The sequence below is a fragment of the Lissotriton vulgaris genome, chromosome 2_2, assembly GCF_964263255.1.
Source record: "Lissotriton vulgaris chromosome 2_2, aLisVul1.2, whole genome shotgun sequence".
Lineage (NCBI taxonomy): Eukaryota > Metazoa > Chordata > Amphibia > Caudata > Salamandridae > Lissotriton > Lissotriton vulgaris.
In genome coordinates, this window is record NC_141688.1 from 156,245,256 (window position 1) to 156,269,740 (window position 24,485).

Consider the following 24,485-nt stretch of genomic DNA (forward strand, 5'->3'; position numbering starts at 1 on the left):
GTATTAATTTCTAAATACCGGTACAGATGCATATACAACTTGTTTCACAATATTTACATCTTTCAACAGTCAGGCGGAAGAAATATGCTAATTAATCAATACCATCTTCTATTTCCTTTTCCCCTGAAAGTTTAACTATCATCTTGTTTTCTCCCAATTCATAGTTTGTCACTTAAATTTCACTGCTGTTTATTCTTTCCATTGGTCATGACTCATCAAATCAATGCAGGGGTGCTACTTACTGGCTTCTGTCACAAACTAGTGTTTAGGAAGGCAAACATAAATAAATACATAAATAAATAAATAAAAAAAAAAATAAATGTTTGTACCTGAATGTCTGTGCAGCTGTTGGTGCTAACACTGTGGAATACATTGACTCATTAAATACTTTGCACCCAGTTGTGTCCAGCTCCAAAGGACGGGATTTTGTTACAGGTGCAGGGTAAATGAAAGCCCCAATTGCAACCCAGAATGCTAGAGTTATTCCAGTGAGGAGACCACCAAGTGCGCCCTGCATATAACAAGATAACTCTAAAATTACAAAGAACAGACTAATCTACATGACATTAATGGTTCCTATTTGGCATTTTGTTTACATCGCTTGTAATTATTGAAACTGATGGCATTTGAAAAACATACATTTGCTTTTGTGTGGCAGACAGGTTTATATGGCAGCCTATGCCGATGATTTTCCAGTAACTCATCACTTAAAATGAATTATGTACAATTAATGTTGTTATATTTGTACATATCTCCTTTAAATGTGTGTTAGCAGCTCGTTCTGTATTGGCAGGCTACACTGTTGTGTGGTGGTGCTCATATCTGCATCAACATGAGTTTGTAGAACTACTTGGCTCAATGTTATAACAAATTTCTTTCTATGAATCTACTTTTGCCTTGAAAAACGTCCACTAGCAGCCGAACGTGGGTTATGTTATCCTCCGCGCATTTCGTTTTACTACCTTATACTTGTTATTAAAAAACAAATAAATATTGACCCTGGTTATTATTGTTTCTCTCTTTGTGACCACTAGGTTATCCATGTCAGTGATGGGCAGAAAATATTCTGGGCCAAGTTTTCTGATGGCATAGTCTGTACTGCCACCGTTGTCAGAAAACCGGCGGTCTGCCCAACTTGGATTAAGTTAGTGACTCATTACTCCCTCTAACAAGCTCTAAACCAGGACCAAAGTTTGGGGTACTGAGAATGAGCCCCTGGGTCATCTGGGTAGGAGTTCTATAACAAGTAGATCACCCAGGACATAGCATATGTAATGACATCCTTCACAATACCATAGGCAGTTCCATTCATGAGACCAACTATCTATTTTAAATTTCTTTAACTGACAGTTTGTTTTAGTGCTTTGGTAGACTTGTGTTAACTAGTAATTATTCATGGCTCATGGTGAGCACTCATTTTCATTCTTAGATACGCATGTATGCAGTTTGTTTATGTGTTGTACTTGACCCTCTCTACGGTTTCACCCACAAACTTTTTGCCTTCAACCCTATTTTTCTGAATTCATTTTTGTTAGCCTTCAGACTCTGTGCACTGCAGCAATGGTAAAAGCATTGCCCCATTGTCCACTGGAAAAAAGAGTGTCTTCATCCGAAAGGATCTGTTGCCTAACCTTCTTGTGGGGCATGAAATAGATATCTGGTTTGAGGCCTATGAGGTTGCCCTAGAGATGAATAGGGCTCCTGAGGAAGATTGAGTGACTCTGTCTTTCCTAAGAAATCACCCACTGGTGGGAACTCTACAGGGGTGGCTAGTCTGGCCTTAGGGGTAAGTAGTCCCCAGAGACAGGAGGCAGGCCATGCCAGGACCGTACTGGCTACTGGGCGTTTTGGTGTGCTGCCATGATTTCGTTGATAGGGATCTGCGTCTGCGTAAAACTATTTGTTTTGCTTTCTTTATTTAGAAGCACACGCAGGTTCCCATCAACAAAATCAGCCCCCACCGCAGTGAAATCAGCACACCAAAATGCCCGGTAGCTAGTCCGTCCCTGGGCCATGACCTAATCCCCCCTAGTTGGAATATGGAGTCAGAGGGAATACATGTGATCTCTCAGGGTATGGTCATCACTTTCAACAGCTAAAGATGAATGGGGTCCCTGTCACTGCTCCCAGGAGTGTAGGATGGCACAAGCCCAAGGGCAGAACTATCTCTAAATTCTGGCTATGGTATTCCTGGAATGGTGTGGCTAGGTGCCCCAATGGAGGGTCATAGTTAGTACCCAGATGCCCATTGACTATATATATTCTGGGGAATGAGTTGCCACCAGTGAAGGAAGATATAAGAGGGGCAGCTGCCCAAGGCACCTTGAAAGCTTAGATATCCACGTGTACCACTTCCAACCAGAGGGTGCAAAGGCCCAGATGGAGCTGCATGGGGAGGAAGAACTCAACCTTGAACCCTGCTCAGCCTCAGAGTAGAGACCCTGGGCTGAGTGACCAGTGTAAGACTACCTCCCATGGACTGGTGGGGAGGAGAGTACTAGAAGGGTACCTAACAGCCAAGGTGGTTACCCCCACTCTGAGAAACCTCTGAGGTCCCTGGGCCTAGCTCTTGACACTGATGGCTGTCAGTAGCCTATGTTGGTCGCTGTCCTTATGGCCAGAGTTTCCCTTGGGTTCAGGTCAGAAGTCTGATCCAAGGCTAGAAAGGGCTACATCACTTTGTCAGCCTTGGTGGTTCTGTCTGAATACTGGGATTCATTTGTGTGCAAGTCAAAGTTAGGTAATGTTAAAATTAGGTGATGCACTGATGGGCTTCAGAGGTGAGGCAAAGGGCCCACTATGGGTCAGTTTAGAGGCTCCGAGGAATGTAGACAGAGGGATCCAACTGAATTCAGAGGAGCCTACAACTGTCAGGGGCTTATGCATAAGAGGGCCGCTATCCATATCCAACTACCTACGCATTAGTCTCCGCTGGCTTTTAGCTGGGGGGAGTCGTGTTGGCCTTGGCCCTCTCTGTAGGGTCATCCCCCTCCCCATTTTTAACTTTCTCGCCTTCTGTTTTTCTGAATTCGTTTCTGTTGGCTTTAGGACTGCTAACTAGTGCTAAAGTTCTTTGTTCACTGCCTAAAACGCCCTAAGTCTGAAGGTAAGATCCAACCGGACTCAATCCACTTACTGTATCTGATCTGTGCTCCATCAGCCATATTTTTTAACTGTGATCCGGTATGAGTGACTAGATGTCCGCAGTTGCTAATTTTTACCTTAAACCTAAAAAACTTCACAACTCTGGTTCTACTAATTGAATTTTTGTCATTTGGCTTAAATAATTTAATAAATTTAAATTGACTCCATCATTCAAAATTGGTGGATGATTTTTCTTGTGTTGGCTTTTCGCTGTTATACTTGTTGTGTGCTCTATTAATACTTTTCAAATTGCCTCTAAGTCAGGCATTCCTGCTTTTGTGCTAAGCTACCAGGGGATTGAGCACTGGTTAATTTAGTGACTTTTGTTGTTCATCCTGACAGGGATAGTGTGTGTTGCTTGATCAGAGTTAGCATCCCAATCAACCAACAACCAAGTTTCTCACACTATGTTTATATGCTGCACAATACCCTAGAAAACGAATACATTACCTTTTAAATGAGATAATTAATTGACAGCGGATATTTTTTTATTTTACCACATGCAAGAGTATTATGTTATTTGCTCTTGCTTAAGGTGATGTTGCTCAATATCAATATTGTAATTCAATCAAAGGCAGATAATGACATAGTTTTTTTTTTAAATGTATTTAAATGTCCTGTATTATTCCATTACCTAATGATTTAGCCTAGAAGGGTTAACAATCCCAGCACTTTATATCAGCAAATGTCATCAAATGTATTACATTTACATCTGCTTTAATCTTCATAATTGTTGAGCATCCCAAGTATTCTTTTTCATGTTATGGATTACAACACCGTGCTGACTGTACACTGTTAAACGTGGTTCATTTATCCAGTCTGACAATGTGAAAAAACAGAGCCTTGTAATATTATTTAAGTGTAAATACTGCAGTATGCTGTATTACGCTGCTAGACTTATTCTTTTGCATACCCATAGTGTAAAGACACAAAATAACAAACACAAATCTACAGTAAAAGATTTCCAACAAGAAGATAACATTGGGAGCTGACAAAGTTCAGGGTGCAATGTATAAGACTTGTACACAAATCTATGTTCGACCACAGAAATCATCTTACCTTCCAATTTGTCCAGGGAAAAACAATACCTAATGTAAATAATCCCAGCATTGGGCCACCACACATCCCATGAATACTTCCTGCAGCCTAGTGACACAAATGAAAAAATAAATATGTGATGAGAATATTCACTTGTTGCATAGTTCACTTTTTATCAGTTTACACCACTGTACACCACAGTACTTTTCCACTGGCTTTGTTTTCCTTGAAGGGTGGATTATATAACCTTCCTCTCCTGTCTGTAGATGTGGTGTGGAGATATATTTCTTACCCTTTTACCAGGAAGTGGAATGTCCTGGTGGTTAGAGCACCTGATATGAACGCTTGCAAAGTGGCTGTAGAGATTAGCAAGTGATCATCATTCGGAGCCTCTGTGGATGCAGTCTCCCAATTCTTGCATTTAGGTACGGAGGTTTTCAACTTTAAAACTTGCCCCAATAAAATTCATGAACTGATAATTGCATTGTTGTCACGCTCAGATGCTCTGTGTTGTAAGCTTGTACTATGATATGCGCTAATTCCATTTTATAAGCATACCGGATGTATGACATTACAACGCATGCTTTAACCACGCATGCTTTTACAACGTAAGTATTACAACGCAAACCTTTACAACGCATAGTGCTTTGAGGTGCTGGATAGTGAATAGTTTAATTTACTATTCCAACTCCAGTCCCCGTGGACACTAGGGAAGGTATTGGATTGTAAATTAAATCTATTCCCTATCCTAGAGCGCCCCCCAGCGCAATGCGTTGTAATGGTTTGCGTTGTAATAGTTGCGTCGTAAAGGCACTGCGTGGTAAAAGTTGCGTTGTAAAGGATGTTTCCCAGCATACCTATCCAATTCAGGGTGACACACTAAAGAATACAACAGTTATGAAATGAATACTTGAATTAACCTCAGCCACTCATAAATACTCAGGAATGCAACCCAGTCCATCATTATTTTGCACTAAATGCCACCTCAGTTAGCTGGACTGTTTCCACTAGAGAAGGATCAAGACTGATTAACATATGGTTGGGTACAGGCTGAATTGGTATGGTGTGCAAAATAACGATGGACTGGCATGCTGCTCTTTAATAACTACCAGTGACTGAGATTATTTCACGCATTCCATCCAAGTTTTTTGTTTACTTTAAGTGTCACTCTAAGTGGGACGGATATGCCCAGATATGGGTCCCGTGCACACTGTGTTACTTGTTTGAAGCTCTACCTGGCTGGCGAGACCTAATCATGGTGAAACCAGTGCTGGGCTGCTTGCATTCCGGTTCAGGGAGGACCTGGCCTGGCAGTTCGAGTTAGACTGTTCCCATTGGAGGAGGGCCAAGAGTGATTTCCACATGGCTGGCTCCAAACTGAGGTGGTATGGTGTGCAAAATAACAATAGACGGGGAATGGTTCCCGAGTAGTTACCAGTAGCTGAGATTATCTCATGCATTTCATCCATCAGTCTTTGTACACTTCAGTGTGTAGCCCTAAGTTGGACGGCTATGCCCAGATGTGGGTCCCGTGCACACTGTCACTAGAATCAAGCGTTCATCTAGCTGATGATCAGGCAGAAACAAACTGGTCCTGGGATGCTTGTATCCCCGTTCAGAGAGGACCTGGCCTGCCATTTCAAGTTGGACTGTTCCCATTGGAGCAAGGTCAACTGAGCTGACATTGCGTGCAAAATTGGGATGGACTGGGATGCTGCCCGAGTAATTACCAATTGTTGAGATGAATTCAAGAATTCCAGCCATCACTTTTTTGTATACTTTAATAAAAAGAGCCATCAGCAGACATACTGCCAGTGTGATTACTGCTACACATTTACCATCACCCTTTAATAATATGGTGCTGGTAATTCTATTATCATTCGTCTTGTCATTGGCATATTTCCTGCATCCCCGGTTAATTAGAAGCATTAGATTTATGGCTAGACCTGGCTCTTGCCAATCTGATGAAGGCAACTGTGTAAACATAAATTAGACATGATAACAAGTGCAACATACCAACAATGGAGTTGCAGAGTTTTGCCCTACAGAGGACAATTTCCAAGTTTCTAAAAGGAAAAGAGGAACAGACTTCAGATAAGCATTTCGAATTCCAAACGTGCCAGGAGGCAAGACTTTCATGTATTTCTTACCACTTGTAACTTGGCGATTGCAAGAGAGCTCTACTCCAAATCAGCTTGCATATGTTTCCCAGCAAAACAAAAAGTAGGAGTACCTGCAGAGTGTCATCGCCCACAATGTCTTTGCTAGGTAACTGGGAGACGATGCTGGTCCGGATGGGACCATGCTACATGGATAGAGATGTTGTCTGGTTAAGATCAGTTGCTTCTTTGGATTGTATAACAGGATAATGGGAATCCAGAGAACTGTTCTGGAAGTGATGTTGGTAAGTGAAAACAAACGTTTTGAACATGAATACGAAGTCTTATGAGACTGCAGGTTTGCTGCATTTCACTTGATAGGTTCCAGTGACAGAGAAGGAAGGGCTATAGTGCTAGGACTATGTACTGATGTATTGAATTGATGTCAACACCATAAGGTATTAAAGTTCTAGCCTGTGCACACAAATATCTAGGCAATGAATACAATGCAGTGCTACCTGGTCAAGTAAAAACTATAATTCATCTTCCTCAGAGATTGCATACCGATAAAGCTTGTGGTGTTGTTTCTATTCATGGGTAGAAGTCTTTACCGACATATATTTTAGGTGCACTTTGTATATTTAGCTTCAACAATTACAAGTTACACACTGAAGTACAGAGAGTTGGGTAAATGCTGATATTGCCAAGGTACATCCATTCACCTGCAGAACGTTTACGGCAAGTAAAGAAAGATGTCTTTTTGATTTTGGAGGAAACACAACGGATAAGCAAAATTGACTAGTCAGAGCAGTGGAGTCCAGCTTCTCTGTTTTCCTTGGTCCATTTACCCTCCCCCCATTCCCTCATGTTCCTGTGTATACAGCATTCTGTGGAGGCAGTGAGACATGGGGGGTTACATTGCTCCTGTTGGATTTTGAGCACAACATTATAGAATCTTAACAAGAGGTCATTATGCACTTTCAGATTAGGAGTCAACGAGTTACATATGTCTGTGCATTTAAATTAAATATCTTCATTGCCTGTCTATATTCCTTTTCGATTGTGATTCTGGTTGTGGTTGTGCATCCGGTTTGTATTTGGTCTGTAGCAGGTGGATAGTTTGTGAAGGTGTAAAGGTGTTTTGACCAGCAATTTATGTGATTTAATTTGATACTTTGATTTACGGGGAGCAAGCAAAGATCCCGGAGAGTTAAAATGGCAACACTTATCTTCCGGAAAACTACAAATTAATTTCAGGACATTCCCTGAGCAGCTGATATGTTCTAGTTTGATTTTTGTTGCCTAACGACATTCAATTATAGTGTTTCGGTTTATTTTCAAACTCTAGCTGTTTTACCAGTTGGTGTAGTACAAAACATGAAAATAGGAGGCCTTTGAAAACCTTTAATCACTGAGGCACAATTTTGAAGTCCATAGTGTTGTCCTTGCGTCACACAAGGCGTTGAAAAAACAACGCAAAGGATTCAGTAATACTTCCAAAGCCACGCAAGGCCTGATTTGCGTGCCCTTGTGAAAGCATTTAACGCAAGCCACCTGAATTTCACCCTGGGAATCCTTGCATGGGTGGATCAGGGGTGTTCCATGCATCCCCCATGGATTTCGGTTCATTCCTACATGTACAAAGTCCTGTAAACCTGGGAAAGCATCAAAATTCTATGCATTCCCAAGTGAGGGGTAGGGGAAAAATATTTCAATTACTCATTCTTGTTTACTCTTTTCACATATGCTGCATTTCACAGCACACGTAGAAAGAGCAAAATGCTTCTAAGGCTTGGTTTTCTGCAGGAAGGTGTCCTTTCCTGCACAAAAACAAGCTTGCCTGTAAGTCAAGCATACTTAAACTATGGTGCAATGGTACCTGCATTGGAGATAGGCTGCACAATGAACACCAGTACCGGGAGAGCGGAGAAATGCTCCATATCTTTGCAAATATGGAGGATTTTTGCTTTCTCCATTTCAGCCATTGCAGTGCAGCAACTTTGATTGCTGCTTTGCAGTTTTAGTAAACGTTCCCCATAGTCTCTAATGTCGGTGAATAGGGCTGCACAAAAGTCAAGGCTATTATATTTTTAAGTGGAGTTTTTAAAAATCTACAAACTGATTATAATGTATGCACAATAGACGATTGGCCCCAAAGAGATTGAAGGGTAAGGAACTGCTATCTTAATTTGACTTAATATAGTTAAGAAAGATTGTTAGACCGGACAGCCTAATGTTGATCTTTCAGGAAAACATTTTGCCCTACTCTTCCATTCTTTTCTGATCTAGTTTTTATCAGCCTTAGGAGGCTGTGTACTTTACCACTGCTAACCAGTTCTAACGTGCATGTGTTCTCTCCTCTAAACATGGTAAAATTGGCATACCCCCAATTAGAACATTTAATTTACTTGCAAGTACCTAGTGAAGTGATACTACATGTACCCCAGAACTCTAAATTAAATGCTCTTAGTGGGGCTGCAGCACTTATTGAGCCACTCACTCAAGTAGCCTTTGAACCTGTCTCAGGGCTGCCACTGCAGCCTGTGTGTGGAATCTGAAACTGCTATTCTGACTTGGCAAAATAAACCTTTTGCCAGGTCTCAACCTACCTTTTAATATCTGTAAGACATGTATAGGGTAGGTCTGAAATGGCATGTAATGCAGGGTGCCATGTATTTAAAAAGCTGGACATATATTTTAAACTTTTACATGTCCTAGTAATGAAAAACTCTCAAACTCATTTTTACTACTACAAGGCCTGCTTCTCTCATAGAATAACAGTGGATTAACATATTACATTTAATATGTGATAACATTCAATTGGAAGCAGGTAGGAGTGTTGAGCGTGATTTCTAAAGAACTGTAATTTGAAGCCCTCTTTAATAGCAAGATTGGATTGTAAGTCAGGAAATTCCAAGCACCTCTGAGGGAGAAAACCTCCAAAACCTTCTGCTACTTCAAAGCTGGCACCAGGTATAAATATTATACCCTAAGACCCAGCACTTCATTACACCTCTGGACCAGTGGAAGACTAAGAAGGACTGCTACGCTGCTCTGCAAGAAGGACAGCAACTCTGTGTCCCACTGCCTGAGCAAAAGGACTGGATCTGCATCCTGAACCTAGGAACACCAGAGTGACTACAAGGGCTAATTCGCTGGCCTCCTGATCAGAACCTCAGTGACATGAATGGTTCCACTCACCTTGAACCCAGCACCTGGGCCCGGTCTGCTGTGAGTCCTATCCCCCAAGTGATGGACCGTTGGAAGTGGGTCTCAAGGTGCTCTGCCAGCCCAAGTGCTGTCCTGTGGGCAGAGTAGACACAGCGCAATGCATCTCCTTGTAGGTCCACCCCAGAACCGCCGCTGTGTGACACACCCTTGATGCAGGCCTATGTATTGCAACCCCCTTATGTAAGACATCCTCAACAATGATACAGTCCTGTACATCACAGCCCTCTAGCTTCTTCAGAACCACTGGTGCCCAATGCATTTTTGACGCAGGACTTCACAAGCCCCTCGTCAATGGCATCCTCAACTAAGATGCAGGAGCCCACATCACAGCCTTGCAGATTTCTCGGAACTGCTGCTGTGCGATGCATCCTTCACGATGAATCTCACAATGCTCCGCATACCAGGATTTAAGGTACTTTGTTCAGTTGCCCTAATTTGGTTCTACTCATTGGAACTTTTGTCGTTTTGGTCTCAAATAATTTATTACATGTTATTCTATGTTTCTAAATTGGTTTGGGATTTTTCATGTGTTGTGTTTTCACTTTAATTAGTGCTGCATAAATACTTTATGTAAATGTGGGTGGATCTGCACTCCTGTGTTTTCTTAATGTTTGTGAATGACTTAAGGTAGTGTAATCACTCTTAGCGTGTAATGCTGTGGGAGAGAGTACCTGTCCCCCGGGAAAAATGATTATAAATGAGTCAAGGGAGAATCCATGACTGGTGAGCAATGCACAGCATAAAGGCACTAGGCCTGAAGTTTTGAGCAAACGTTTTACAATTTATTAAACAAATGCGTAAATTCCAAAGTAATCAAAAACCTCCAACTTAATCATGAAACATGTTAAAGTTCACAAAACAATGATATGTATCAATATCATCTGATTAATTTCTCAGCATTAGAACATATATATCAGTTGATGATAATCAAAAAACAAGTGTTCATAACCAGTTTATAAACAACCCAATGCATTTCGGGTTCATCCCGAACCCTTTGTCAAGGGAAATCTCGTGTACAAATATCCACATATATAGTTGAAACTTCACGGAGTCAGTCAGATAGCGAATCTACAATGAGAACGTACAATAGCCTTAGTAACAATAAAAGGAAAATATCTCTGAAATGCATTCAATATGATTCATATGACTGTGGGTTTTGCATGCTCAAAAACGACAAATAAACCAAAGTAGGTGTGTGCTAGAGAAGGGAAAGGTGTGATAAGAAGACAATAAAAAGTAAAAAGTAAAAGTGAGAATGAAACCGTATGTTATGTGTTAAAATCCAATCACCAAGAAGGAAAAAGGAAATAAACTCTGAAAAGTACTCCATATCCAACTACCAAGAAACGCAAAAACCACTGTAATCAAGAGGCAACCCTCACCAGGTGATGCATCTAAACAAATAATAATGTGTACCTCCAGTATTCAGGTGGAGCGAAAAGATTCTCTCAATGATCCAAACTAATACCGTCATACCTATAAAGGTGAAAGGAGTTATATCGCATGCCTAAGTTTTTAGCCCAAAAGGTTAAATGTTCGCGTTCACACAAATACTCACTGCATCGTAACGTGCCGGAATCAAAATAAAGTTGAAGGCGATGTCAACCCCAAGATTCTACTTTACTTTACACATTGCTTCTAAGTTAAGCCTTACAGCTTTCTGCCACGCTACTGAGGGAGAAGCACAGGTTAACTTGGGGTTTGTTAGCGTTTCATTCTGCCAAGAACTGTGGTTGCTGCTTGAGTTGGGTTTCACCCCCTCAACCAATATCCCTGTATCCCAACAAAGATGAAATATAAATACAGCCCTTCTTTTCATCCCTATCATGAAAATAAAATCCACATGCATCCAAGGCTAAAAACAGACCAACTCCCCTTTTGTAGCCAGTGGTTAAAAACAATGAGTAGGTTATTTCTCCAGTCTGGGCTATATCTATATTTTGTCAGTGTACAGCTTAAATTTGTTGTTATCCCAAGTCATTTTATCAGCCAGTGGGTGCGCATATGTATTAAATAGAAACCGCGTATGATCTGACTGGGGCTTACTGCAGATAAGGTATATTTTTAGTCAAATTCGAAATTACTCATTTCGAAGTTGCTGTTCTTCTGACGTGACCAATTAAATATAATTTTGTGATGAAATTGATATACTAAGGTTTAAAACGAACCTCTTTGGACTACTCTCTCTAATCTACACAAAACAAGGACGGTCCACATTTTACTGAAAATTGGGCATCTATAGAAATGGCACTCAATGGTATTTATGGTGTAGGGTCCACATTCTAGTATACAGAAGTGCCTTTGGACGTTGTTGAACAGAAAATCCAAGAGCATGTCCACCACTATGACCATGTTGAGGAAAATTACCAGAACACCTTCACTTCAGGTATTAATTCTGAATGTACCACTGGATTCAAACTAGCCTGGCTGGGGAGGGGTGAAACCCCGAAACCGGTCCCAGGGTGCCCTTTTCCAGGCCAGGGAAGACCTGGCTTGGCAGGTCAGGCTGGACTGTTCCCATGAGGAACAGGGGAAGACTGAATTGAATATGGTTGGGTCTGAACTGGGGTGGCGAAGTGAGCTTAAGACAGTGATGGAGAGTCTAAAAAGTTTCATCGCTACGTCCATCATTTCCTTGTGTTTACTATAAATATATTACTAAAGTGGAGAATACATTTGAAATACCCAAACATATTGGGAGTGTTTTCCACTGTGTTAAGGACAGGGCCTTAAGGCCCAGCGGACATCAGGCGTTTCCTCAGGAGGCTGGTTGGCTGAGGGCCAGTTTAGCTGCGGTGGGGGCCGATTATGTTATTGGGTCGGTTTTTCAGCAATGATGAAAATTCAGCCCCCAATAAAAACTGCAGAGCTTCACACTTGCACCTACTCCCCTACCGGGGGCGGGGGGGGTGCTGGTCTGACAAAATTGCCAGACTGCTTCTGGGTCCCAGCCCTGGTTAAGGACAGTCTTTGTTTGGTGGATATACCATCATTCCATCAGTTATGGTGCCAGACCAGCATCTTTGCATCAGGGAGTGGAGAAGTCATCTTGTTTGGCAGACGTATAGATCTGTGTAGTTGTTGAGTGAATGGAAGAAGGAAACTCCATTCTGACAGCATGACGTACACTACACCCCCTGGCACTAATGGCCAGTAAGAGCTATCGTTAAGAAACTTAGGATGCCGCAAGATTTCTTTAGCCAAGTATAGCTGTGCCTACGTATATGCACCACTATGCCTAGTTATGGGGATGTTTAGCTATAGCATTGTATACCTGAACCTGCCTCCCCCTCACAGTTTATGGAGCACTTTGATTAGCACATTACAGTTGAAACACTTCAGACTGTGTTGTTTTTGTCAAAAAAATATAATTACAAGACAATAGGCAATCTACTACGTACAAGGAAAGGAAACATCAACATATAAAACCGAGTTATACCTGAATAACTCCTCCCATAAATGATGCGACTACAGCCATAGATGTGCAGAGTACACCAAACAGCACACCTGAAAATATTTGTAAAAATCATTGTACACATAAATTCTTCAGCACTGAATAGAATGAAAGCAAAGAATAATATCCAAATCACTAAATACTTGAAATAATAGTAAATTTGCATGGATGCGCACTTGGAAAATAACAGCATGTAAACAAGGTAGATGTTGTATATTATTTAGTCTTTGTGATCCCAAATTGAATCTCTGACCTGACAAAAGTAACACATTTTCATAAAATACAAAAGAGTACCAAATTTAAAGGCCCATTTACAAAAAGCAGTTGCTTACATTGCTATACATTTAACCCCATTGCTGCACAATCTATATCACAAATAGATCATGTCCCAAAAGATTTATAATGAAAAATGGCAATGTTCGAAGAAAAACATGCACTAGAGGCAGGTCACACACACACAATTTAATATAAGTCCACAATGAACACTGGCTGAAAGGAAGAGCACAGGTGAAGGGAGCAGTGGGTCTATAGTTTAATCCTCCCTAACATCTCAACTAGCACTATTTAGGAGACATTTTCATAGTCACCTGTACGAAAACAGTTATGCACCCCTTATTAACACAGACCCACCAGCACCAGCCCCACACCAAAGGCACTTATGAAGAATAATGTTATTAGCAATGAAAACCTGGGGCGTGGTTTAGGCGCCGTACGGGATGGCCGCATGAAACGGCAGCTCCGCCGCATCGGAATATTTCTTCAAGCCGCGGACTGTTTCACACGGACCTTCCTGCCCGCAAATCGTTGCACCATGCAGCGGAAAAAGTGCAGTCCAGGGTGAGACCTTCCGAATTAATTCAACTTTTACCGCTACCTCGCATATTTCAATGCGGCCGCCATTTTGAAATTGTGCATTTCGCGCCTGTGCCTCTCTCGTCTGCGAACAACATCCTCTGAATGACTTTCTTCATTTTTTGCCTCTTCACTTAAAGGAAGGTTCTTCTATTTGCCATATTCTTTCATAACACCTGTTCCAGGACATTGGTTTACTGTCTTACTGCATTATATATGCTCCTGCTTGACTGCACACTCATGTCTCTTCAGGTCGTCCGCCATTTTAGATAGGACCCCCCTGTTGTTTCATATGGTGACAAATTCTAATATTTAAGCTGCAATTATTTTTGACAAGATTTCCTTTGAATTTTATTGCAGAGTGCTCATTTTTGTACATTTTTTTCTGTTGAATTTGGCTTATATCAATATTCTCTGAGGCTTACCTTCTTCATTTACGTCACCTGTGTGTCTCTGGATGCTGCACTGACTGGCTCTTCCATGACGCTGTTGTTGGCATTTCATTGAATCTGGTTATATTTTTCTGTGCTTTCTACGCACTGACGGCTTATGTCTATGGGCAAACTGCACAATCCAAAGTTTTTTTTTGTTCCCTCTAATCCTATTGCATCAACGCCATCTTCATTCTCATCAACATCAAGTCTTTCCTCTCCTGCAGACCAAATGGCGGGTGTTGCCTCTAATCGCTCCTCTACTACACAATCCACTACAAATAAGACTTCTCCTCCTGCTACTGCTTCCAAACGTTTAAAACACGACCCTCCATCTCCTGACAAATCGGTAAACAGTCAAAATATCGAGTACAACATATCGAATGGACATAATATCGAGTTTAAAATATAGAATGAACAAAATATCGACTGGACAGAATATAGACATCAAAAATATAGTTTTTAAGGTAAGTAATGTAATATCGAATGTTAAAAATATAGAACGTTAAAATATCAAACTATATAATATAGGTTATTAAAATTATCGATTTTCTAATATTATCTAATTTTTTATAGTGTTTTTTATGTCATTATATGTGTGAAAAGTGTGTATTTATGTTAAAATTAATTTAATTAATGAATTTTGTTTTTTTAATTATTGCATAATTTAATTCTGTAGCGGGTTGTGGGTTTATAGGGGAATAGGGTGGGAAGTAATTTAATTATAATTAATGAAATATGTAAATGCATTTATTGGTATTAATTTTTAATTAATTGTTAATTAATTTATATTTGGTAATTCATTAAATTTTAATTGGCAAATAATTTTTATTAATTGATTAATTGCTAATTATGTTAATTTTACTAATTTATTTTCTGTAGAGGGTTGTGGGTTTATAGGGGAATTGGGTGGGAAGTAATTTAATTATATTTAATTAAATATGTATAATATTTATTGGTATTTATTTAGAAATAATTGTTAATTAAGTTTTTATGGTTAATGAATTAAATTTTAATTGCCAATTATTTAATGTAATTGATTGCTAATTATGTTAATTTTACTCATTTATTTTCGGTAGCAGGTTGTGGGTTTATAGGGGAATAGGGTGGGAAGTAATTTATTTATAATTAATAAATAATTAAATTTATGTAATTGTATTTAATTTGAATTAATTGTTAATTAATTTTTATTTTGTTAAATAATTAATTGTTAATTTGTAATTATTTTGTATTAATAGGTAATTAATTGTAATAATTAATGTTAATTAGTAATTTTAATAGATTAATTATTGTATTATATTAAATTGGTAATTACTTTTAATTATTTTTTTATAGATATTAATTTATATTTTTTTAAATAATATATGAAGTTTTTACTTTCCCTAATGTTGCACTATCTGGAGTGGGAATAGTAATTTTAACCCTTACGCTATCCAATGCTTTACCTACTGTTGCACTCTTTGGAGTGGGAATAGTAATTTTGACCCCTACACTATCCAACGCTTTCCCTACTGTTGCACTCTTTGGAGTAGGAATAGTAATTTTTACCCCTACGCTATCCAACGCTTTCCCTACTGTTGCACTCACTGGAGTTGGAATAGTAATTTTTACCCCTACGCTATCCAACGCTTTCCCTACTGTTGCACCCACTGGAGTGGGAATAGTAATTTTTCCCCCTGCGCTATCCAATGCTTTCCCTACTGTTGCACTCTTTGGAGTGGGAATAGTAATTTTAACCCCTACGCTATCCAACGCTTTCCCTACTGTTGCACTATTTGGAGTGGGAATAGTAATTTTTACCCCTACGCTATCCAACACTTTCCCTACTGTTGCACTCTTTGGAGTTGGAATAGTAATTTTTACCCCTAAGCTATCCAACGCTTTCCCTACTGTTGCACCCACTGGAGTGGGAATAGTAATTTTTACCCATACGCTATCCAACGCTTTCCCTACTGTTGCACTCTTTGGAGTGGGAATAGTATATTTACCCCTACGCCATCCAACGCTTTTCCTACTGTTGCACCCACTGGAGTGGGAATAGTAATTTTTACCCCTACGCTATCCAACGCTTTCCCTACTGTTGCACCCACTGGAGTGGGAATAGTAATGTTTACCTCTATGCTATCCAACGCTTTCCCTACTGTTGCACTCTTTGGAGTGGGAATAGTAATTTTAACCCCTACTCTATCCAACGCTTTCCCTACTGTTGCACTATTTGGAGTGGGAATAGTAATTTTTACCCCTACGCTATCCAACGCTTTCCCTACTGTTGCACCCACTGGAGTGGGAATAGTAATTTTTACCCCTACGCTATCCAATGCTTTCCCTACTGTGTCACTCTTTGGAGTGGGAATAGTCATTTTTACCCCTACGCTATCCAACGCTTTCCCTACTGTTGCACCCACTGGAGTGGGAATAGTAATTTTTACCCCTACGCTATCCAACGCTTCCCCTACTGTTGTACTCACTGGAGTAGGAATAGTCATTTTTATCCCTACGCTATCAACGCTTTCCCTACTGTTGCACTCTCTGGAGTGGGAATAGTAATTTTTACACTTCCGCTATTGTACGGTAATAATATTGGATATTATTTCATTATATTATGTTACTATATATATATGTTTTAACAAATATGATTTAAAACATTTTTTTTATAACTTTCATTAACTATTTAATTATTATAAGTTCATTTAAGTATTTTTAAGTATATTTTAGTAATTAATTTTAAATATTAATTTAATTTAACATTGTTTTAAATAAAGTCAATATTTTTAAAAACTATATTTTTGTAAACTATATTTTTTACTCGATATTTTTGTACTTACCTGTTTGTAGATACAAACTCGATATTTTGTCTGTCGATATTTTGTCAACGATATTTTTGATAGTCGATATTATGTCCCTCGATATTATGTCAGTGATCCCTGACAAATCATCATCGCTATATCTATGGAATTGATTTTAGAGGAGACTCGTGCTTTGCGCCCATTTGTTGAAGAGACAAATAGCAAGATGCAACTTCATGAGGAGAAGTGGTCTACTTTGGACAATAGAGTATCGTCTATGGAGCAACAAGTTACAGAAATACAAGATAATTTGCATTGCATCACTTCCTTGAAAAAATCGGTTCTTGCTCTTCAACAACACACTGAGAACTTGGAAAATAGGAATAGGAGAAACAACCTACGTATTTACGGTTTACCGGAATCTCTGGAAGGTGACAACCCGTTAAAATTCTTCACTTCCTTTATTCCAAAACCTACCAGACATGCCAACAACGACCTCTCTTAGCATCCAGAGAGCCCATAGACTTGGTCCTCGGTCATCTGACTCCACTTCATCTAAGCCACTGGGTGTTATCATACTTTTCTTGAAATTTACCGATCTTCTTTCAGTTCTGTCTGCACCCCGATCTAAATGTCAAGTCTCCTGGTTAGGACAAAGAGTATTTCTATCTCAAGATGTATCCAATGCCACCGCTGTGAGACGAAAGGAGTTTTTAAACCTTCGAGCCCCTTTACGGTCTTTGGGTGCTAGATTCGGTTTATTTCATTCCTGTGTCTTCAAAGTCACTCACCACAACCAAACTTGGACCTTTCAAGACCCTGCAGAACTCAAAAACTTTATTCACATTCAAACTACTAATAATATGGATATTTCTACTTCTGCAAATGGATGATTATTTAACATTCTTTTTCTCGAAAGGTTTTTCATTGTTGTTTGTACTGGCTTAATTTAACGCTGTTTTGGTTCTTGTTTCTACTTGATTTCTCAGAATTATACCTTTTTATGTCATTCAGTATTGATATTGTGATACTTCTGTTTTTTCCCTGTTGTTATGCAATATTGTTATTGTGATAATTTTATTTTCTCCCTTTGTTACGCAGACTGTTGTTCGGTCGTATTTGACCTAATCTACTTCCTTGTTGTCATATATTTCGTATATATTATAACTTTTTCCCCTTTTTCTTGATAGATTTGTTGATGTGTCGCTTCTCAGCCCATCTGGGTATTTTTCTTCGTTCCTCATCCTGATGCGGTTTGGATTCCTGTTGTTGGGTGGTTCATCTTGTTAAGTGTCACCACTCCCCCGTTGTCTTCTTTTTTCTGTTCCCCTCAGGTATATGCCTCTCAGTTGTCTTTTTTGGATGTGCACTGTCTCTTCTTCTGTTTCTCTTCTTTCTTCCTTTTTCCGTTTTCTTTTTTTTTGTTCCTCTTCATTGATTACATTTGTTTCTCTTTCAACTTTCTCTCTCTCTCATGACTATGTCAATGCAAACTTCCTTCGACCTTATTTCCTTTCCTCGCCTTTTCTATTGTTCTCTACTTCCTTTCTTTTCCTTACCTATCGGCACATTTGTACTCCTTTAAACTGTTGCACTTTTTGTTTCTATTAATTTTGTACTTTATATAAATTCAGAGTTGTTTCCTGGAATTTAAAAGGTTTTATTAATCCCATTAAACGGCAGAAAGTTCTTTCCCATTTAGCATCCTATAACCCTGACTTAGTCCTTTTACAAGAAACCCACCTTACTGTAATTGAGTCCCTTAAATTAAAAATGAATTGGGTAGGTACAGTCCTACTTTCCCCCTCCAACATCAAAAAGAATGGAGTTGCCATTTTGTGTAAAAAAAAAAGTTAAAATGTAAAGTTTTGTCACAGGAAAATGACGACAATGGTAGATGGATACTTACTAAGTTGCTAATCAATTCTATACCTTTAACTGTTTTAAATGTCTACGGTCCTACTCAACCTGACTGTTCCTTCTGGCCTCTAATTACGAACAAGTGTATTCAGGAGAAGGTTGAATTATTTATTTTAGGTGGAGATTGTAACCAGATTGTCGATCCTTTCCATGATCATAAATCCTCAGTTCGGGGAGGAGCTTCGCGGGCGAACAAGATGGCCGCGTAAGCTTTTAGCTCCGCGGACCCTCCGACCCTCCGCAAATATCCTGCTGACCATCCTGCTCCACGCAAGTGGATATCCATTGGTGAGAGGTCGCGGACGCAGGAACTGCTTTCCGCTTTCAAATCTGTTGCTCCTAGACGAAGTTACGTCGAGCTGTACTTCGTGCCAGGGATGCGCCATTGTCTCATGGGTGGCCGATGATCGTCTCAACGCTCCGCATGATTGGAATGCGAAGTGAAAATCCGATCCCTGCTGGCGGAGTGCGTGTAGCTGCAAAGTTGCCTGTTGTCGGCCTGGGCTATTTGCTGGCTTCGCCTCTGTTCTGCACATCTGCTTTCCTTGTCTGGGCGGTGTAGCCCTTTGTCCTCCTTGGATCCATCATGGCCGGCAGAGGGGACCCCGACAAGACGACTAACAGAGGTTTTCGGAGGACAACTCATACGCAGTTGAACAAGATCGACCGCTATGCCCAGCAGCGGACCTCGCACTCTGCGTGGCCTCTTCTAAAGACTCACAACGCGCGGGCTCGCCTGATGGCTCTGAGCCCACTTTAAGTGATATTATGGGGGCCATCGCGGGCATTTGGACTGAAATGCAGAAGCAACATGAGGTCCTGACTCATAAGGTGGACACCCTGGCCGTGGATCTCAACTTGATCAGGGCCGACCTGGGTAAGACTAATGACCGGGTGAAGTCCCTTGATATTAAGACCTCCAGTTTGACTACCGATGTCTCGGACCTGCAAGCGGAGGTCCGGAACCTGCGGTCGGTCAACGACCAATTTTCCAAACGGCTGGAGGATTTCGAAGGGCGTGCGAGGCGGCAGAACGTTCGCATCATTGGTATACCGGAGGGAGCGGAGGAGGCGGCAGTGGACCTTTTTGTGGAAGACTTAATACAGACACATCTCGCACCATCTGGACTGAGTTACTTCTTTTCTGTGGAACGGGCCCATCGGATACCTGGCGGCCCTCTGAAGTCGGGTGTTGCACCTAGACCCATCATCGCTCTTCAACTTTAGAGACCGTGATGTGATTCTTCAAGCTTCCAGGAGACATGGGCCGCTTAAATTTCAGAACTCAGAGGTGCACTTCTACCCGGACTTCACTAGGGCCGTCCAGAGACAACGTCAGAGCTTTGCAGGGGTGAAACGGCGCCTGAGAGACATGGGTTTTAAGTACTCTCTGCTATTCCCTGCTAAACTACGGATTGAATATGAGGGCCGAGCTCTGTTCTTCGATGTGCCAGAGAATGCGAGCGATTGGCTGGACACTTTGCCGCAACGTCGAGAAGAACACGACGAACACTCCGGTGGTGCAACTGGTGGCCATGATCTCTAGGACTAGGTTTGGCTGTGCCGATTATGGCGGTGGGCGTCCCTGATGTCTGTGACTGCTTAATACCAATGCTTTTCCGTTCTCGATGTTTCTTCTGTTTTTTCATGGAGGGTGGCGGGAGGGGGTTGCAGAGATTCCTTACTCCTCTAGGGTCTTTTTGTAGATTAGTTTATGGGGCGACAGGCACACTGCTGGTTGGGGGGGCTTTTTAGTCTGCTGCAGGGGTGCAGGGTGGGGGGTGGTGGTGGGGAAGTTTGTTTGTTCTTTCTTTACTCTTTCTTTCTATCTCTTAGGCAATGGGTTGTGTATACTGCTCTGTTTCACTTGTTGTTGAGGCTTGCTGGGGTTGGGTGGGGCCTGGGTCACGATGATGGGGGGTAGGAAACTACGAGTTCTCAGTTGGAATGTTAACGGGTTGGGTGACCGTATTAAGAGAGGGGTTGTGCTTCAATTGATTAAACGTCATATGCCAGATGTTGTTCTCCTGCAGGAGACGCATCTGGTTGGTAATACATGTAAAGCACTTAATCGCAAAGGGTACAAAATGGTGGCACATTCAGGGTTCTCTTCGGGATCTCGGGGGGCGGGTGTTCTTGTTCGTGTGTCTCTTCCGCTTGAGATTGACACCACTGTGATCGATGAGAGGGGGCGGTACGCCGCCGTGGCGGGACGTTGGGAAGGGCGTGCCCTGACATTACTTTCAGTTTACGTTCCCCCGGGCCTACAGTCTGGCACTTTCCAGGACCTTGGTGGCGCCATTTTGAATTTGCCTGCTGGGTTGTTGATAGTGGGGGGTGATTTCAATTCGGTTTGCTCCGGCTCCCTGGACCGCCATCCGCCTAGAGACCTCCGTAGCTCCCAATTGTGGCTGCCGACTTTTCTCGAGATGCTGGGACTGGTAGACAGCTGGCGGCTTTTGCATCCCACACAATGTCATTATTCCTTCCACTCTGGCGCCCATGGTAGTCTTTCTCGGATCGACTACGTCCTTACACTGGCGGCTCACGCGCCTGCTGTTTCTGAGGCTCGTTTTCTGGCACGGGGTGTTTCTGATCATTCCCCGCTGTGGGTCTCCTTTGACTTTGATATTATCCTGTCGGACCGGCCGGCGGTTGTTAACCTGTGGTATTTCCGTAATCCCAAGACTCGTAATCTCCTAGTCAAGGCCATCGATCTCTATTTTACTGAAAACGAGGGATCGGTTGCGTCGGCCGCAACTTTATGGGAGGCATTTAAGACAGTTTTGAGGGGAGAGGCCTTTGCTCTTATAGCGGAAGCCCGTAGAGTTAGAGATGCTGATTTGGTACGCATTGAGGAGGAGATCATGGAGATTGACTCCCAGTTGGAGGATGAGCCCGATCCCGCTCTCCTACATGATCTATCACTCAAGCAGTCGGAGTACCGTGATCTTGCTACTAACGCTGCCCTTGCCCTAGCTAAAGAACAGCAGGGTCGGATATACGATGTCGGCGATAAGGCCGGGAAGTTGCTGGCCTGTCTGGACAGGAGGGAGATGGCTAGCCGTGTTGTACCCGAGATATTGGGGGAGGACGGAGTTGTTGTCACTGATCCAAGGGCCATTGCTGAGTCCTTCGCTGACTACTTTCGAGGCGTCTACACTTCTGTCTCGGACCGGTCTGAGACCGATTCGACAGTGTTTCTTTCAGCTGTTGATCTCCCGTGCCTGTCGGACGAAGAACGCAATGACCTGGACAGGGACGTCTCTGTGGATGAGGTCGCACTTGCGATCCGGTCACTGCGATCGGGCAAGGCACCTGGTCCCAATGATATCCCAGTGGAGCTGTATAAGATCAGGCCGGATGTGGTTTCCCCACACCTGCGTAACATGTTCCTGGAGGCGCGGGAGAATGGCCTACTTCCCCTTGACCAGAGGTTGGCCACTATTGTGGTCATCCATAAGGAAGGGAAGCCGAGAGATTTGTGCTGGTCATACCGTCCCATCTCCCTCCTGAATGCTGAGCCTAAGATTCTCGCCAAGATACTCGCCAATCGCCTGGTTGGTGTTATCGGCGACTTAGTGCATCCGGACCAGTCGGGCTTTATTCCACACCGCAACACTGCCCTTAATTTGCGTAGACTTCACGGCGCCCTGTCCAGGGCCCATACCCTTGAGGAGCCGGCTGTCCTTGCGTCTTTAGACGCCACGATGGCTTTTGACTCTCTCGAATGGAGTTACCTTTGGGCGGTGTTGGCGAAGCTCGGTTTTGGCCCGGTATTTCTGGGGTGGGTGAAGCTTTTGTACGCGGTCCCGCTGGCTAACGTTGCCGTCAATGGCCGTGTCTCGGCGACTTTTGCTCTTCACAGGGGCACCAGGCAGGGTTGCCCCTTGTCGCCTCTCTTGTTTGCGCTCGCACTCGAGCCACTCGCGGCCTCGTTACGGACTCACCCGGATCTACATGGTATCAACTGGGCCCCTGGCATCGAGGACAGAGTCTCCCTTTATGCGGATGATATTCTGCTTTACCTCACTTCCCCTTGCACGTCACTTATTGTGGCATGTGATGTGCTGAGACTTTTTGGCCAATACTCTGGCCTTGTTATTAACTGGGCTAAGTCTTCCCTGTACGTACTGAAAGGGGACACACCGCGCCTCCCCAGAGGCTACGGCATCCAGGTGGCCAGCCAGGGTTTTAAATACTTGGGGATCTATATCTCTTGTAATGCGAAGGCGCGCTATGAACACAACTTGCTTCCCCCTCTTCTCCGCCTCCGGCGTGATGTGGAGGGCTGGCGCAAACTTCCGCTTTCCTTACTCGGGCGCGCGGCATTATTTAAGATGATGTCCTTGCCCAGGTTCTTGTACGCCCTGCAGAATACCCAAGATCCGGTTCCCGCCCGATACTTCCGGGAGATCGAGGGCCTTCAACGTGCCCTGCTTTGGGATGGCCGACCCCGCATCTCTATCACGAAACTTACGCTTCTGTGGTACGATGGGGGTATAGCGCTACTGGACGTGCGTAGATAATACTGGGCCTCTCAATTAGCGGCCATTAATCACGGTTTCTACGGTCCGGAAAATAACCCTGGATACGCAATGGATAGGTGGCTCTTGAGGGGCGGTAATTACTACAGGGCGCTTTACTCGAAGTCTCTGGATGGGCGGTTGTCGGGCCCAACGAAAACGGTGGTCCACATTTGGAGGGCTCTCACCAAGGCACAGGGCTGGCAGGGTAGGCTGACTAGATTCACCCCATTATACGATTCCGACATCCTGGGCAGGTTGTGGCACACCAAAGGTTTTGATAAGTGGGACCTTATAGGTACCTCCAGGGTAGATGATATGTTGTCGAGAGGTGAGATTAAGACCTTATCCCAGTTGCAGACTGAATATCAGCTGGGTGCCTCAGAATTTTTCCAATTTGCCCAGCTGCGGCACGCATTGCTTTCTGCTAAACCAGAGGAGGGGGCGATCCCGGAAAGCTCTCCGTTGGAAGACAGGGTGCTGGACGGCCATATGCCTGACAGCGCCATTTCACTGTCTTATAAGAAGCTTATTAATGTTCGCACTGACCTCCTCCTGGGTGTGCGGGATCAGTGGGTGCGTGACGGGCTGGAAATCGACGATGAGGACTGGCAGAGTGCGGTTTCTTCCCCTAAGGAGGTCGCCATCTCTTCCCGTCTCAGGCTGGTGCAGCTCAAGATCCTGCATAGGGTATACGTAACTGGCCCCCGGCTTGTGCATATGGGCTATTCGGCCGATGGGCTTTGTCGCCACGGCTGCGGTGCCCTTGCCACTTTTATGCACATTCTTTGGGAATGCCCCGCCATAGCCTCCTACTGGAGACGAGTGCACCTGATTATGGGTGAGGTGACTGGGGTGGTGGTGAATGCGGAAGCTAGGAGATGCCTCCTCAACATTTGGGGACCGACGGACCACAATGTAGCTCAGACGCAGTGGGTAACCCTTGGCAACATGGTGGCTAAACGCGATATCGCTCAGAAGTGGGGGGCTTCGGTAGCTCCCAT

General features: G+C 42.7%; 1 protein-coding gene across 1 annotated transcript in view; it reads right to left on the bottom strand.

The window, feature by feature from the left end:
* The window catches only part of LOC147729176 (sodium-coupled monocarboxylate transporter 2-like), a 514,719-nt gene that overhangs the window by 25,853 nt on the left and 464,381 nt on the right, over positions 1-24,485 (bottom strand). The window contains exons 10-12 of the mRNA XM_086959489.1: positions 12,952-13,019; positions 4,204-4,290; positions 330-511 (exon numbers count right to left, since the gene is read on the bottom strand). Coding sequence (XP_086815615.1) covers positions 330-511; positions 4,204-4,290; positions 12,952-13,019 — 337 coding nt within the window. The remainder of the gene's footprint in view (positions 1-329; positions 512-4,203; positions 4,291-12,951; positions 13,020-24,485) is intronic.